Source organism: Genypterus blacodes, unplaced genomic scaffold (genome assembly GCF_046128005.1).
Source record: "Genypterus blacodes isolate CSIRO-AG114 ecotype Tasmania unplaced genomic scaffold, CSIRO-AGI_Gbla_v1 ptg000105l_1, whole genome shotgun sequence".
NCBI lineage: Eukaryota > Metazoa > Chordata > Actinopteri > Ophidiiformes > Ophidiidae > Genypterus > Genypterus blacodes.
In genome coordinates this window covers 2,870,001-2,885,098 of record NW_027466909.1, presented here as the reverse complement: position 1 = coordinate 2,885,098, position 15,098 = coordinate 2,870,001, and the positions used below count along the sequence as shown (strand labels likewise).

General features: G+C 45.7%; 1 protein-coding gene across 2 annotated transcripts in view; it reads right to left on the bottom strand.

Annotated features, from left to right (window-relative positions):
- Nucleotides 1-15,098, bottom strand: part of ehbp1 (EH domain binding protein 1) — a 103,682-nt gene that overhangs the window by 69,941 nt on the left and 18,643 nt on the right. For both annotated transcript variants that reach the window (XM_076160278.1, XM_076160277.1), the window contains exons 6-9: nt 6,289-6,470; nt 4,976-5,115; nt 2,014-2,145; nt 1,613-1,877 (exon numbers count right to left, since the gene is read on the bottom strand). In XM_076160278.1, the coding sequence (XP_076016393.1) occupies nt 1,613-1,877; nt 2,014-2,145; nt 4,976-5,115; nt 6,289-6,470 (719 nt within the window). The remainder of the gene's footprint in view (nt 1-1,612; nt 1,878-2,013; nt 2,146-4,975; nt 5,116-6,288; nt 6,471-15,098) is intronic.

Genomic DNA, 15,098 nt, shown 5'->3' with positions numbered 1-15,098 from the left:
ACGGGCACACAATCATAAAGGCACTTATGCACACATACCAGAGCGTTATCAATGTACAGGCGTGCTTGTGTGGCTGAAAGCAGGGGCACAGCCTTGAGACATTCACTCACCACACAACAAACAGCCCTAAACAAACATTGTGGTCATTGTGGGTGAGAGCGAGAGTGATACAGAGAGAATTGACTGACTAGTTATCTGACTGAAAGAGAAGGTTAGGGCTACTCAGTGTCTATCTAACCACAGAGACGGAACGATGGAAAGAAGAAGGGGACATAAGAAAAGCAGCCAGGCCTGCAGAGCTTCTTTAACAGACCAGTGCTGGCTTATAGACATGTGAAAGGGCTCCAGTCAAAACACTGGGCTGCCCTTTCGAACCTTCCATTCTGTGAAGAACTGCGGCTGATGTAAGAGACGGAGTTAAAGAAACACACCAGTCAATAACCTGTCTGTCTCTCATCGCCAGAGAGGGCTAAAAGACATGGATATCTGCCTGACAGATTCGCTCAGGAGTCACAACATAAGGGGGTTTTCATTTACGGTAAAGCCATGTTGCTCTTATACAAAGGTCATACACAATTAATGGAATATTGACCTGGGCACTGAACAGAGTGCTTAACTTATTTTCTGAGGAATTAAATGTATCATTGTTCTTTCCTTGGTGACCTTATTCCTCTGTGTAGCAGCTCTTCCAGAGAGAAACCAGGCCTCTCTCAATTACCTTAAATAAAATGTCAATAACTGGTGGGAAGAGACAGCAAGGATCAAACTTTGTAGTAACTTCTGAAATATTTTTGATGCTTAAAATATATCTACAGTTAAAAATTAAGTAAAGGTAAGATTGTTTTTTCCACATCCAGCTTTACATACCTCCATGGTTTGGAAGTTTAGAATGCATCTCATCTTATCTTATGTTGATTAATAGTGATCTAATCTATGACTTTGCATGAGTATGGTAGTAACTGCAGCAGAGAGTGAATGAATGAATGAGAAAGGAAGGGAAGCAGGAAGGGTAGACGAAAAGAAAGGAGGCAGGGATGAACAAGAGGAGGAAACGTAGAGGAGTGGAAGAGAGCAGCAATGAGGAAAGGTATGGTGGAGCAAGGTGAAAGGAGACGGAGAGAGGGATGGAATGACGGGGGAGAGGACGGAGGGAGACAAGGTGAAAGAATGCAGTAAAACAACAGGGCCCTTGTTCCCGCTGAAAGAGCTCCTTCGTCACTCTACCCGGGTGAGTGGGGGTGGTGGGGAGGGGGGCTACAAGTACCCCTAAATAAGGAGGGGTACTACAGCACTGAGCCTGCCAACAGGAACACACTGGTCTGCTTTCAGTACAGGCTACTCAAAGACACTTCTCAAAGAAACACAGTCAATGTGCCGGGTTTTGCAGCAACAGTTTAGCCGACTGTGTTTATCTACTTAAGTTGTTCAGTCTCTACACTCCTACTTACACATACACACATTTTAAAAGTTCAGAATACACACACACACACACACACACACAGTAGTCTAACTTTCATCTTAGCCACCATGCTTTTCTGTGTCAGCAATGAACATAGATAATTTGTTATTGAAAGTGTTATCAACACACAAAACCCCATCACCCCGTACTTACTCATCCAGCTCCTCTTCCTCGTTGTGGGCGGTGTCCGCATACAAGTACTTGCTCATGTCTACGGGCCGTACCCCTTTCCTCTGCCTGGGCTTTGGGGGTTCTGGGTCCGTTTGGGAGTCTGCGTCCTGCTCAGGCTCGTCGAAGGGGTTCCCCGGTGGCGTGTGTGTCTCAAGTTCCTCCGGCACATCGAATGGATTTGTGGAATCGTGGTCGTAGAAAGGATCATGGTCCACATGCTGCTGTGCCACCGGCTGGGCTGGAGGCTCTGTATGAGAGAATTAACTCAGCTCAACTTGTACCAACCCACAGATACCTAAGATACCCAACTGGCATTTGTAAGGTGTTAATAAGATAATAATCATTACTGTCACTGTTCACGTGCTGATATAAGCAGACTGTACCTTCGTCATCAGGTTCACCAAACGGGTTGAGGTGGTTAGGTTCGTGAATGTCGTCGTCAGGATCGTCGAAAGGATTGACAAGTCCTCGATCCTGATCCTCATCCTCCATGAAGTTTAGTTTGTTGATCAGCTCTGTTGCCACAAATTCACAAGTTTAACAGTGATGAAGAAATAAAAGCACAAGAAAATCACATGTAGAAAAAAATTAAATTCCCAAAGGAAAAGATTGAAATGAAAACAAACATTCAAAAAATAATCTGCACTTTGGAGTGAACCAAGAGAGCAAAGACTCCTTCTTCCTAAACTGCTCCCAAAACCTCTGCGTGTTGCACTGCTATACCTCTGCCCAGCTCATGTACACAAGCAGCATTCTGGGAAAGTATGTGCGGCGCAGAGGGCTACTGTTAGTGGCTGCCCGGGTAGTATGGCGTCGCTATGGAGATCCTAGCTGCAGGGGCTGAAACTTGTCCACTCCATCTTCATCGTCCCTGTTGTAGCTCGTATGTTGCCAGGGTGCGGGTCCATTTGAAAAGAGCGTAAAACGTGTTTGAGGGAGGATGCCAAGATCTGCAGCTGAGCGCTATGTGAGAATCGGAACCAAACAAAAAAGTGATCTGTGTGTGGGTGTGGGTGTGGGTGTGTGTGTGTGTGTGTGTGTGTGTGTGTGTGTGTACTGGCCTATATGCAGTGTGGCTATGTGAAGTGGTTGTAACTGATAAGAGGTGTGACACTGTTCCTTCACTATGACAACATTCATGAGCCATATAAAGACACAGCCAGTGTGAGAGCGGGTCCAGCACAGTTTGTGCTGATTCACTATCCGAGTGGAGTAGCCTCTTCGGGGAATGAACACAATTGAGATAATTTGGATTTTGGGAATCCACCCAAAACACAAATCATCTCTATTGTGTTTCTCAATCACGGGCAAAATAGAATCCCAGCCCGAAAGAGACCCTTAATTTAGAAGTACTGATAGAAATGTTGCGTCTGTTAACTCCATTCTCAACCAGACTGCATTTAACTTAGAAGTGGATCACCGGTGTGAGTTGTGTTCATTTGGCTATCATTTGGAGGAATTGGTTCACTACCAACTGCAGAAAAAGAATGGCTCAGGACACAAAAAGGAATACAACAAAGGGATAAACACCAATGTCCACAACATCAACGTGTACGTCACATCAACACATGAACCGTGATCAACTCAAATCACCAACAACACGATCACCATACCAATGTCAAGGAGGGTTGCGGGGTGGACCACAGGGAGAGGAAGATTGAGGGACGGAGAGGAAAAGAAAGAGGAAATGGTAGGAATGGGGATGAAGAAATAAATAAATAAAGTCAGGAGGAGAGAAGAGGAAGAAAGGTGAAAAAAGACCTTGGGAGGAAGCGGCAGGCTTAGCGGGTGCTTTGCGTGCTCGCTTAAGGAGACCACCATCATCACCTTCATCATCATCATCCGCATGTAAGCAGCTGAGGGCATTCAACTGGTTTACTATCTCTGTAAATGACAGGGCCATACAGGAAGGGAGGAAGGAAGAATAGCAGTGAACAAGGCAAAACAACGCACCCCATTGAGAATATTCTCTCTCACACACACGCACACAAATCTTTTATTTTTCAACTCACATTCATACACTCTGCAACCACTCTATTTGCTACACTTGAACAGTACAATGCCATATAATTTAGTTGTCTCAAAAATAACCTTCGATCTGAATCAGCATGTAACTGACAGAGTGTAAACAAGAGCTTAACACCGTACGCCTGTTTCATAAAGCTACTCTGAAGATGGGTTGGCAGCACATTCAAACGTCCATTCAGCTCACACACATATAGAATACATACACATTACACAAACACGTGGAGGTGTGTAATCTGCCATTTTCAGCTGTATTACTTAGTATTTCATTTTTAGGATTTACATCAGTGTAAATGCTAAAGCGAGTACATGTGTTTGCAGCACATGTATCATCTGTTAGCCCAGCGTGAGTATTGTGTGCTGAGGCAGCGAGCTGGCGTGTTGGGTAGGTAGCATCCAAGGGAGGAATATGACAGTGGGTGAGTTTTGGCAGCTTGGCCAGGCCTTTGATTCGGAGACGCGCTCATTGCATAAGACAAGTGAAGCATTACTGTAGGCGCTCAATGCATATACATATAAATGAGACGAGGAGGGACAGGGGAGGGAAAACAAAGGACAGAAAGCATGAAGCTTTACACGGAGAGATGAGGCGTTGAAAAGTTGGATTAAGCAAAGCAGCACGCGGCAGCGTCCATACATTTGATCATAGTAGGAATCCTCAGCGTGAATGTATGGAGGAGAGCAAGCCGCCATTAGAGTACCGGTCCACCAACACAGAAAGGAAGATAAATAAAGAAAGAAGGGATAAAGGAGATGGAAAGCCGACAAAACACTGTAAAGGAGGCTCATGAATTCACAAATTCTCACTCTTTCACAAGTAACCAAGCGTACAGTACATACAAACTCACAGAGGCATAGACTTTGGGAAAAGGAACTCAAGAAAGAAGCAAAGTTGGAGCGCCCTACGGAGCCCGGGTCTGGCCTGGGTGTTTATTGAAAGGGTTAAAAGATTACTGGCCATGTTACATGGTCGTCATGTGATGGGTGGATATCATTTATGTGCCACCTTAAAGGGGTTAAAGGTCGTATTAAGCAAGCAAATACTGTGTATTTATAGTCTAGGAAAGTTTTTGTCTACTCATTAACACATTTTCAACAAAGTCAAACCTTTAAAATCTGGCAGAATAAATGGCAAAGAGACCAACTTACCTTTTACTGGACTTTGACTCAAGTAGTACAAATAAAATTCATTAAAAATTTAGCACCAGACCACTAACCTCGTGGCCATTTACTTGCTTTTAATCTAAATCGAAACGCATGGACTTCCAGCGAACCGTTGTCCGCATTGCTTATGACAGACGACAGAAGACACACACACACCTGTGATCTTAGCAGCTTTCTCCTCCTGGTTAACCCGGTTCTCCTCGTCCTCCTCGTTCTCCTCCTCAAAGTCGTCCAGGTTGCCGATGTCAGCCTGCTTCATGCTCATCAGGCTGGCTAGGCTCTGCATGTCCTCATCACTGGCACACACACAAACACACAGAAATTAGACATGATTATAGATATCAATGGCACTGAATACACAAACAGCACAACACATAAATATAAATCTTTAATAAACAAGTTCACTGTCCAGGCATTGAACCATGTACGCCAATATTTCCACATGAAGAGCACGACCTGATAGAGAGACAACTGCTATTGTGCGATATTGTGCGAGAGGCTACACACACACGCCTCCCACCCTTAACCCCTTTTTCACGCGCCTCCCCTTTGTCTCTTCGCAGATGCAACGAGAGGTTATTTCTCATATTTTATGTAGTCTAGCGTACACCGACACACCGATCCCGCCATCAGAATCGCTGCATTCTAGTTTCTGTCTCTTTGTGTTTGGAGTTTCCCCGGGCCCACAGGCTCATTTGAACCGGTGTGATGGAGTTTGTTTGTGTGCGACCGACATCATTCCCTGAAGGGTTAACAGGGGTTACGCGCCATCGACCCGGTGTCTGCGCCACAACAAAGGCCTCGTTGCTCTGCTCTCGCCTAGTGTATGTGTGTGTGTGTGTGTGTGTGTGTGTGTTGTGTGTGTGAGAGCCTGCCTGTCTGTAAATGAAAGTCACCGCTATCAAATTAGAATGAATAACAAACGGCAGACAAACTGATTGAGTGACTGAGAGTGTGTCCTCAAATGAAAGTTGGTCGTATCAAAGGGGGAATATGTGAGAATCAATGAAGCACTGTTGGGAGTGTGAGTGCCGCTGTGTGAGTCTGTGTGTACATTTTGTGTCAGTGTGCGTTTATACTCCTACACAAAGCCTATACAGGTCAATTCAAGTCATTTCTATTCCATTATCAGCCCAGACAGATACGTGACATAAAACACAGCGACGCTTCGGTAATGTGGAGAATAAATTACCGCTTCATCTGCACAAAACAAATTCCTCACTGTTCATGCTCATCCTGCATCTGATAAAGTCCCTCACCGTCATTCAGATGGCTTCACATTTAATAGTACAGTTAAACCAACTTCATAAGCAGAGAGCGCTAAAAGAGTTACTGGAGACTTTTCAATGACGCAACACTGAATTCTATCATTTGAGGATTAAATTTCCCTACAATGTGTTGGAGCCACTGAACATGGCGAGCTTCACTATTACAAGGTGTTCATGTTGTTTTCATAATCAAGGACTTACGTGGCTTTTCCCTCACGGAGGAATATGCAGGAGAGGGAGAACTGCAGCGTGGCCGACACCACCTTCTTCGAGAGGGGCTTAAACTTGAGTTTGACGTCGGTCTGTGTAGGCATGGGACTGGCATACTGCTTCATGTTGATACTGCTGGTGGCCAAGGCCTTCCTCCGCCCCGATGGAGACTCCTGCAGAGAGAGAGAGGGAGAGAGAGAGAGACGGGGAAAAGGAGGAGGGAAACATCAGAAATCTGGCTAATTAAGCACATCCAGGTCCATATTAGAGTACTGACACTGCAAGGGTCAAACCACAATATTAGTATGTGTGTGTGTGTGTGTGTGTGTGTGTGTCTAAGCTGCGCATTCCAAAACCGTGTGCACTCCTGGTACTTTGCACAAAGCCACACAAAAGGCATCCAGAGTTATTATCATTACAAAGAACTGTGATCACAATGACGAGATAAGTAATCGCGAGTTTAATGTTGGCCGTAATCCTTTACCCTAAGCGTGATTTAGAGACTGCTGGGTGGTAAATCCAGGAGAATCTGAAAGCTTTGTCCTGCTGCATTTCACGTTGCGAAATTGGTTGTTAAATCCCGGCTGATATTTCCTATCAAAGGGCCGTGCTGAATCCATTTTGGCTGCGCCGCTTTAAAAAGATGTGCTCCGGGCCAGGGGCGAGCAGCAAAATTGGAATTTGGGAATATGCCACAGACTGAGTGATAAGAGTTATAGAATCAGTGACACGGCACCTTGTGTTTGTGTGTGTGTGAGTGTGAGTGTGTGTGTGTGTGTGTGTGTGTGTGTGTGTGTGTGTGTGTGTGTGTGTGTCTGTGTACACGAATACATGCTGCTCACTAGAGGACAGAGTGTGGCAGAAGAAAAAAGAAGAGAACTGCTGCAATGCCCCGTCAGTGACTGATAGACTAGAAACTAAAACAGTTGTGGATATTTCGATTAGTTTAGTGCGCACACACATTAACACGCACACACACACACACACACACACAATTAATAATAAACGCAGTAGGTAGCAGTGACACATCCTCTCTCATGTATCATTGTTACATTTGTCTGTGGCATTTCTGTGACTTCGTTTCCTTCGTCTCATTCTTTCCACTTTCTCTCGCTATGTGTGCATGAATGTCTAAAAACTGCTTCCACATCTACACACGTACACACACAGAACACACACACACATATTATCATTTGACTACAAAGCAAAAACACTTGGTCTTTGCAGCGAATCGAGCCCCGAGGATTCAGCCTCTCATGGGCACAGAGCCGAACAAAGCAGACCAGCTCGCTCTTTTTCACACAACACCGGTTTGAGAGCACATATGCATACACACACACACAGAGACACACACACTGGCCTGTAGATAAAGTGATAGGAGCCCTTTACATCGCCTGCTTCCTGATGTCTTCACACACACATGCACACAGAGAAGCATCCACACCTCAGAGGCTCGCGCTCTGTGGTGAAAACTCAATCTTCTCCTTATCACTGAGGACCACAGGGTGTTCATTCATATACACACACACACACACACATACGTACCACATACATACACACGGAGTTCATATCAGTACAGCTAGTACGAAGCAAGTCATAATACACTGAGAAACTATGTAAGCTCCAAATAGGGACTAATATTAAAACTGTGTGTTACTGGAAACCTCAGTATCCTGTTGTATTGCTTCTTTATTTACAAGTGTTGGCAGTTGGCCTGTGTGTGAGAGGTTGGTGGTTTGAATCCCAGACTACTGCTACAGAAACTCTATGAGGTAACGGATATCTGCCTGCACTTACAGAGTCAAGGTACCCTTGGGCAAGAAATGTACAATTGCTGTGTCTCCATGATCTGTATCCAATAATAGAAACGCCTGCATGTGTAACTCCTGTGTGTGTGTGTGTGTGTGTGTGTGTCCATGCTGCCCTTCCATCCATCGTGCTCCATCTTCACACTTCCATCCACACGCCTCCCTCCAAACCCTCCTATCCACACATCTCTCTCTCTCTCTCTCTACGTGTCCTCCTTTCCATCTCGCTCGGACAAATAATTCAATGACAAAAAAAAAAAGACTACAGAAGAAACTGTGTGACGGCGTTGCGAGGCCACTTGACATTTCCTGTTGACATTTGAGCCTCGCTGCTTTAGCTGGGGAATATAAAGACGCACCGCCGCCCCGCCGCTAACCCCGACTTGTCCAAAGAACAGCCCATCAGGAGAAGACGACGAGGAATAATAAAAAAAAAAAAAACTGAAAACCTCTCCCTCTACACCTCTTATCTCTCTGCAGATTACGCCTTGGCTATTATACTAAGCTAATAGCGCATGTAGATACTTTATGAATGAATTTGCCAAATGCACCAAACACTTAAGAAGGGGGATTTAGCAAAAAGGAGGATGGGGAGAAAGGAGGGGAGGGGGGGCTCTTGAAAAATAGGAAATACTTAAGGATATGCAAATACGCCGGTGAAAAAAAATGGAATAACCATTTCAATAGATTTGAGTAGGGGCAAACAATGGAAATCTGCTCTATTTCCCCGAATGCTGCTTGTCAATCAAAGTGCGTGTGTGTGTGTGTGTGAGAGAGAGAGAGAATGAGGAGGTTGGTGGGAGGGGGGGCTGGGATTAGGGTGACAGTGAGGTTGTGACAATGTGTAAAATGAAAGGGAAGGACAATACAGAAGTTTAATTTATTACAGTGAGGATAGGACTATCAATATTCTCTCTCTCTCTCCCTGAGCTCAGAGAACGAGTAAATACCTGTGGCGCGAGGGAGTGGGGAGGACAGGGGAGAGAGAGTGGGAGGGGTGATGGCTCTATGCTGCCCCCTAGCAGGGTCTCTGTGCAACTGAAGCTATAAAAAGGCCCTCAGTTATGAGTGACGGTGGGCCAGCGACAAGACAACAACGTGAATGCTTCCAAAACATTCATATGGAGAAATCACATCCAGAGTTGCAACGCCCAGATTGCTGATTTTCCTATCAATGACTTTCATTTGAGCAGGAGTGTGTGTGTGTGTGTGTGTGTGTGTGTGTGTGTGTGTGTGTGTGTGTGTGTGTGTGTGTGTGTGTGTGAACCAGTCCTGCCCCTCTCCACTGGTGCCAGCTGGCCCTGGATCGATCCACAGCTGCTCCCCTGGTGGGGGAGCAGGGGTCAGAGCAGGAGGGGTGCCCAGGGGTCCTGCTGAATCCCTCTACCCCAAAATGCCAATGGGATGGGCCAGGGGAAGGAGGGGGAGGGGGAGGGGGGGGGCCCTTTGTCACCACGAGATGGATTAATTAGGCTGAGTGCTAAAAGACCCTGGCGTCTTTGTAGAGACCTGGTCTGGCACTCATACACAGGCAGTGTTAACACATGAACAAAAAGAATGAGTGTCACACACACGGACGTGCGCACACACACACACCCTCATCAGCTAATGGCTTTTTAACAGGTCAGCAGTCAGTTGGTTTCTAATTTGAACAAACATGGTCGATGTTTATTATTGATCCATAAGCAGCCAATTGAATTAATGAGTCACACATGAACATTATTTATCCATGCAGGGAGAACGCTCCGAGCTTTATGGAGCGACACACAAAGATGGATGTTATCTTCATGACATGGTATGTGACAACTTTACTCTTCTGTTGTCCAATTAGGTGAGATGAGTTAGTGTGTTGGTTAGGAAGATACAGAGAGGATACAAACAAGGCTCTGGTGTGATGATGAGAATGAGGAGGATGATGAGGATGATGAGGATGATGATGATGATGATGATGATGATGATGATGATATGTACTGACGCAAGTGATCCTCAGAAATCAGATTATTATCAAAGGGAAAGGTTCAACCTGAGGTCAGAGACACTTTGAAACAGTCTACACACTAACAGAGAAAAACCTCAGTCCACACTGAACGTCTCATTACCTTCCTTACACAAGTCAGAGAAAAAACAAGCCAAACTCAATTTCCCCTATACAATAACCCTGAGGAAGCACCGATTACCCACCCACCCAAAATCAGCTGGCTCTGGTTGAATGTAGCAGTCAGCAGATTGAAGATGGGGGGAGGAAGAGGAGGGGGTGGGGGGTACGCCATGCCATTCCTCTTGCCTCAAGGTCATAGTTATTGGAAATGGAGACATCCAATGTGCGCGGATCTCTCTGATTCCACACACAATGGAGTGATTCCTCTGTGTCAATTTGGCCTCCCCTGATAACTGATAAGTCGGGCCTTTTTACATACCACCTATGAATACCACACTATAGATGACACACACACACACACACACACACACACACACACACACACACACACACACACACACACACACACACACACACACACACACACACACACACACACACACACACACACACACACACACAAAGACCAATTTATTCGTCTGCTACTATTATATGTGAGGATTTATTTTTTCCCCAAAGCAGTGTGTGTGTGCGTGAGTGTGTGTGTGTGTGTGTGTGTGTGTGTGTGTGTGTGTGTGTGTGTGGGGGGGGGGGGGGTGCATTTTAAAGGCAACAAAGGACATAAAAGGCTTGCAATTCTATCACCGTGGTTATGTGAATGGCAATCACAATGCTCTTAATAATGGAATGTACTTTGTAAATAGACGCCTTGTGACAATACACATGAAAGCTCTCTCCCAAACACACACACACACACACACACACACACACACACACACACACACACACACACACACACACACACACACACACACACACACACACACACACACACACACACACACACACACACACACAGGAAAAAGGACCACATGATTCTCTCTCTTTAGTATAACTACCTTCTGAGTCATATTTAACTTATCAATACATAATAAGGAAGTATTGTAAGACGAAAACAGTAGTGGTCAGCCCTAATCAACTTTATATCTGTGTCTAAGAGAGAGAGAGAGGGGGGAGAGAGGGAGAGAGAGAGAGAGATGGACATAGAGAGTGGAATGTCTTTTATGCAGAGTTGCCTCTGATGGCGGCAGATGAAAGGAGGAGCGCTACAAACCAATCGGCCCTTAAAAGGACTAATCCCAACTGGGAGAGGGGTGATTCATGGAGAATAACCTATGCCGCCAGCTTGTCACACACACACACACACACACACACACACACACACACACACACACACACACACACACACACACACACACACACACACACACACACACACACACACAGTTTCTATAAAGGACTTGTGTGACATGAGTGTATCCCTGTGCCGTTACTGTCCTCTGTGTTTGTGCAACATGTAGAGTTGCACCTCAATATAAATTGTGTACTGATGGTCTGATGATTCTCTGTCATACTTTATATTCAACCAAACTTCAGGCTCTGGTTTCCTTTAATCCACCATTGGAAAATGTTAATCAAACTTAGGGCTACCCTGACCTGAACAGCAGACACAAATTGACGTGTTTCCATCATAAGGCACCAAAAAAGTGTTTGATTAGTCAGTCTGGAGGAATTTCATTGGACAGTGTGGTGATACCCAAACACACTGATTGTGGTACAACACACAGCAGTATTGACGAGTGTGCCATTTTCATTCAGCCGCTCTTATTGGGCTGCATCATAATTCATAAACAGTGAGAATAGTTGGAGGGAAAATAAACGAGTATTTTGATATGAGTACCCTCCTTTTCTCTCTTCATTTCTGTTCCTCCTTCGCTCCTGCTCTCCCTTCCCTCCCCCCCCCCCTCTCTCTCTCTCTGGCCTTATCTGTATGTCCAGGGCACCGTCCTCTCTTCTGCTCTCTGGGTCTTTCTTTCGGGTGGCCCTCAGTGCCCCCCACACACACTCAGACCCAGAGCATGCACTTCAGACAGGGGGCTAATGGGAAAATAAATTACCACCAGCCAAAAGCCCTGGCTCTGCACTTCTACTGGAGAAAGAGAAAGGGACATGTGGGGAGGTGGGGGGTCTGGGAAGGTGTGTGTGTGTGTGTATGGGTGTGTGTGTGTGTGTGGAAGGAGAGAAGGGTAGAAAAGATGAGAGGAAGACAGAGAGGGGGATAGGATGGAGACCAACAGAAATGGAAGATGAGGAGGAAAAGATGGAGAAAATAGGAGGAAAAAATGTCAGGCTAAAGAAAGATGAGAAAGAGGGGGGGAGAGAGGGAGAGCGAGCGAGAGCGAGAGCGAGACAGGGGGTCAGTAGGATTAAGGCTATAGTTCATCTGGAGTCTATGAAATGCATGCTCATCACTTTTCCCACCATTTCACCATCTCTGGCCATCCTCAAGGCCTGAACTGCCAATATCATCACACACACACACTAATAGGTCACTGGCTGCGTGTGTGTGTGCGTGTGCGTGTGCGTGTGCGTGTGTGCGTGTGTGCGTGTGTGCGTGTGTGCGTGTGTGCGTGTGTGCGTGCGTGTGTGTGGATCCACGGGCGAGTGGATTGTTAAAGCAAACCTCAGACTGATATAAAATCAATAACAAAGACCTATAATATACTAATAGCAACTTTATCAAAACTGAAAAGTGCTTTTGCCATCTCTTACCATTTATAAATCCAACGCTATACATACACACACACACACGACTAAAACACATGTTTCATTGAGGACCTAAACTTGGCCATTGAACCCATCTAACTGATTTGCGACTCTTAAAACAGGATTATGGGAGTTAAAGGATTAGCAGATTATGACACTTTACTGTCCGGCGATACCTCAACTTCAAAACAATTCAATTCTGCAAATGTTTATCAGCTCCGTTTTGTGGCGAGCGCATTGTGACAAGGGTCCCACAGGGCTCACGTGTTTGGTTGATGAAAACAGAACCTCTGGAGTTCAAGATGCCAACACAGTGAATGCCGGGTCGAGACAACAAATGGATTTCTGGAATTGTCGCTCGCTCCATTCTGACTTTGAGGATCTGTTTGTTTTAGCCATTTGAAGCAGGCCGCTGAGATCTGACAGGGCTATGATAGGGCCCTAATCCAGGGCAAAGCTGATTTGCTAAAGGAGAGGGTGGGGGAGGTGGGGCGGGGTTTTAGGGTTTAAGATGGCCTGAGACAAGAAACAATTGCCCCGAGTGAGAGTCTGCCTCTCTCCCGCCCTGCTCCATGACAAAGGTGTACTTTCCATGCTAAGTGACAAATCTGGGGAGACAAAGAGCATTAGCAGGGTGATGCTCTGCTTCACTGCCTCTGATTGTGGCCAACTCAAAGAGAATGTAATATGGATTTTTTTTTTTTAAAGGAGAGGAGAGATTAGAATGAAAGAGAAACAATGAACACCTTCTACCAAGGGGGAATTAGTGGAGGGATTGGATAAGGAGCCGGTGTGCATTTGTGTGTGTGCATGTGTGAGTATCTTTCTTGTTCTTTGAAATTCCTTTTTCCATTTAAGAAACAATAGGGGTCCCCGTTTCTGTTTATGTGCATTGACATGTGAGAAACATGCACATGTACGCTTAGGTGGGCATACGTTCATGCAAACGTGCTTCCTTCTCTTAGAAGTTGTAGAATCTGATCGTCTTACCCAGGTGACTTAAGTCTATAGCCACATAATGCTTCAGAGATACTTTAAAGCCAAATTCAACAATAACACACCTGGCGCAGCACAGAACCCCAACAGTGAGCACCTCTCCCTCTCCCCATCTCAGAGGGAATTCATCCTTCGCCACATCTGCTTTCTGACTCAGATAGAATGCCTTCACTCTGTGTCGCCTCAAATTCCTGACCCCTTCCTCTGAGGGCGCGGCGCTCCGACAGATTTATATCCCAAACAGACACAGAGCACCATGTTTGGGGATCAGTCCAACTGTCAGTGGCTGGCTTAGCGGTGGCATCAGACCACATCATAAGACGCTATTCATTGCCACTCAGCAGAACAGTCGCATCAGCCTGCCAGTGACAGTGAGGGTGTGTGTGTATGCGCCTGTGTTCACTCCCTGAAATGCTCATATACAAACACACACACTTGCATGTACACACAATGTGCGGATCGCCAGGAGATAATGTCAAAGAAGTCAACCTATACACAAGTTTAACCTAAGTTCATCAGAAATATCTCTGCGCTTGCACACACACTCTTTCATCACCCCTGCTTCACGTATATTTACCTAGCGACCCACCCACCCACCCACCCACGCAGGCCCAGCGGGTCAAGCTTGTGCATGAACAGGGGGATTTGGAGGGGCCGGTGTTTTGTGCAGGACTGTCTCCATCGCCAGCAGCCATCTTAAGACGCACGCAGGAAAATAAATACCTGAGATGGAGATAATAACTGTTCCCCTGTTCTCATGCAATCACCTTGCACCCAAACTGGCTATGACGAACCCACAACACCACACAACACGTGAAGCCAGAGACAAGGTGACAAGGATGACGGCGGGGAGAAGCTAAAGAATTGGTTGTGGGCTTACCGAGGGGGCAAGGTGACAGGATGTAATGCCATATAATGATAATTGATGACCTCAGATATACGGACATCCAATAAGAATGCAGAACCCAACAACTCATAGAACTGAGACAAATGGAAAACAGACAAAGTAAGGGACATGAAAAGTGGAATTACAGTGACGGGAAAAATACTGGGGCTTGACGCTGGCAGGAACGCCCCTCCATTAGGCCTGCAGTGCACCCTGTGTGCAGCTGAAAATCAGGTTTTGCACACAAAGAACTACAGAAATAAGAGATTGAATGTGCAGTATGTCGTCGACAAGCACAAATTATCTACACAAGATAAACAAATATTAAAGAGACGAGCCAACATCCCAGGATAATGACACGGGTTTCCAGAAATGCTATTTGATTGTGTGAAAGTAATGGAAAAGC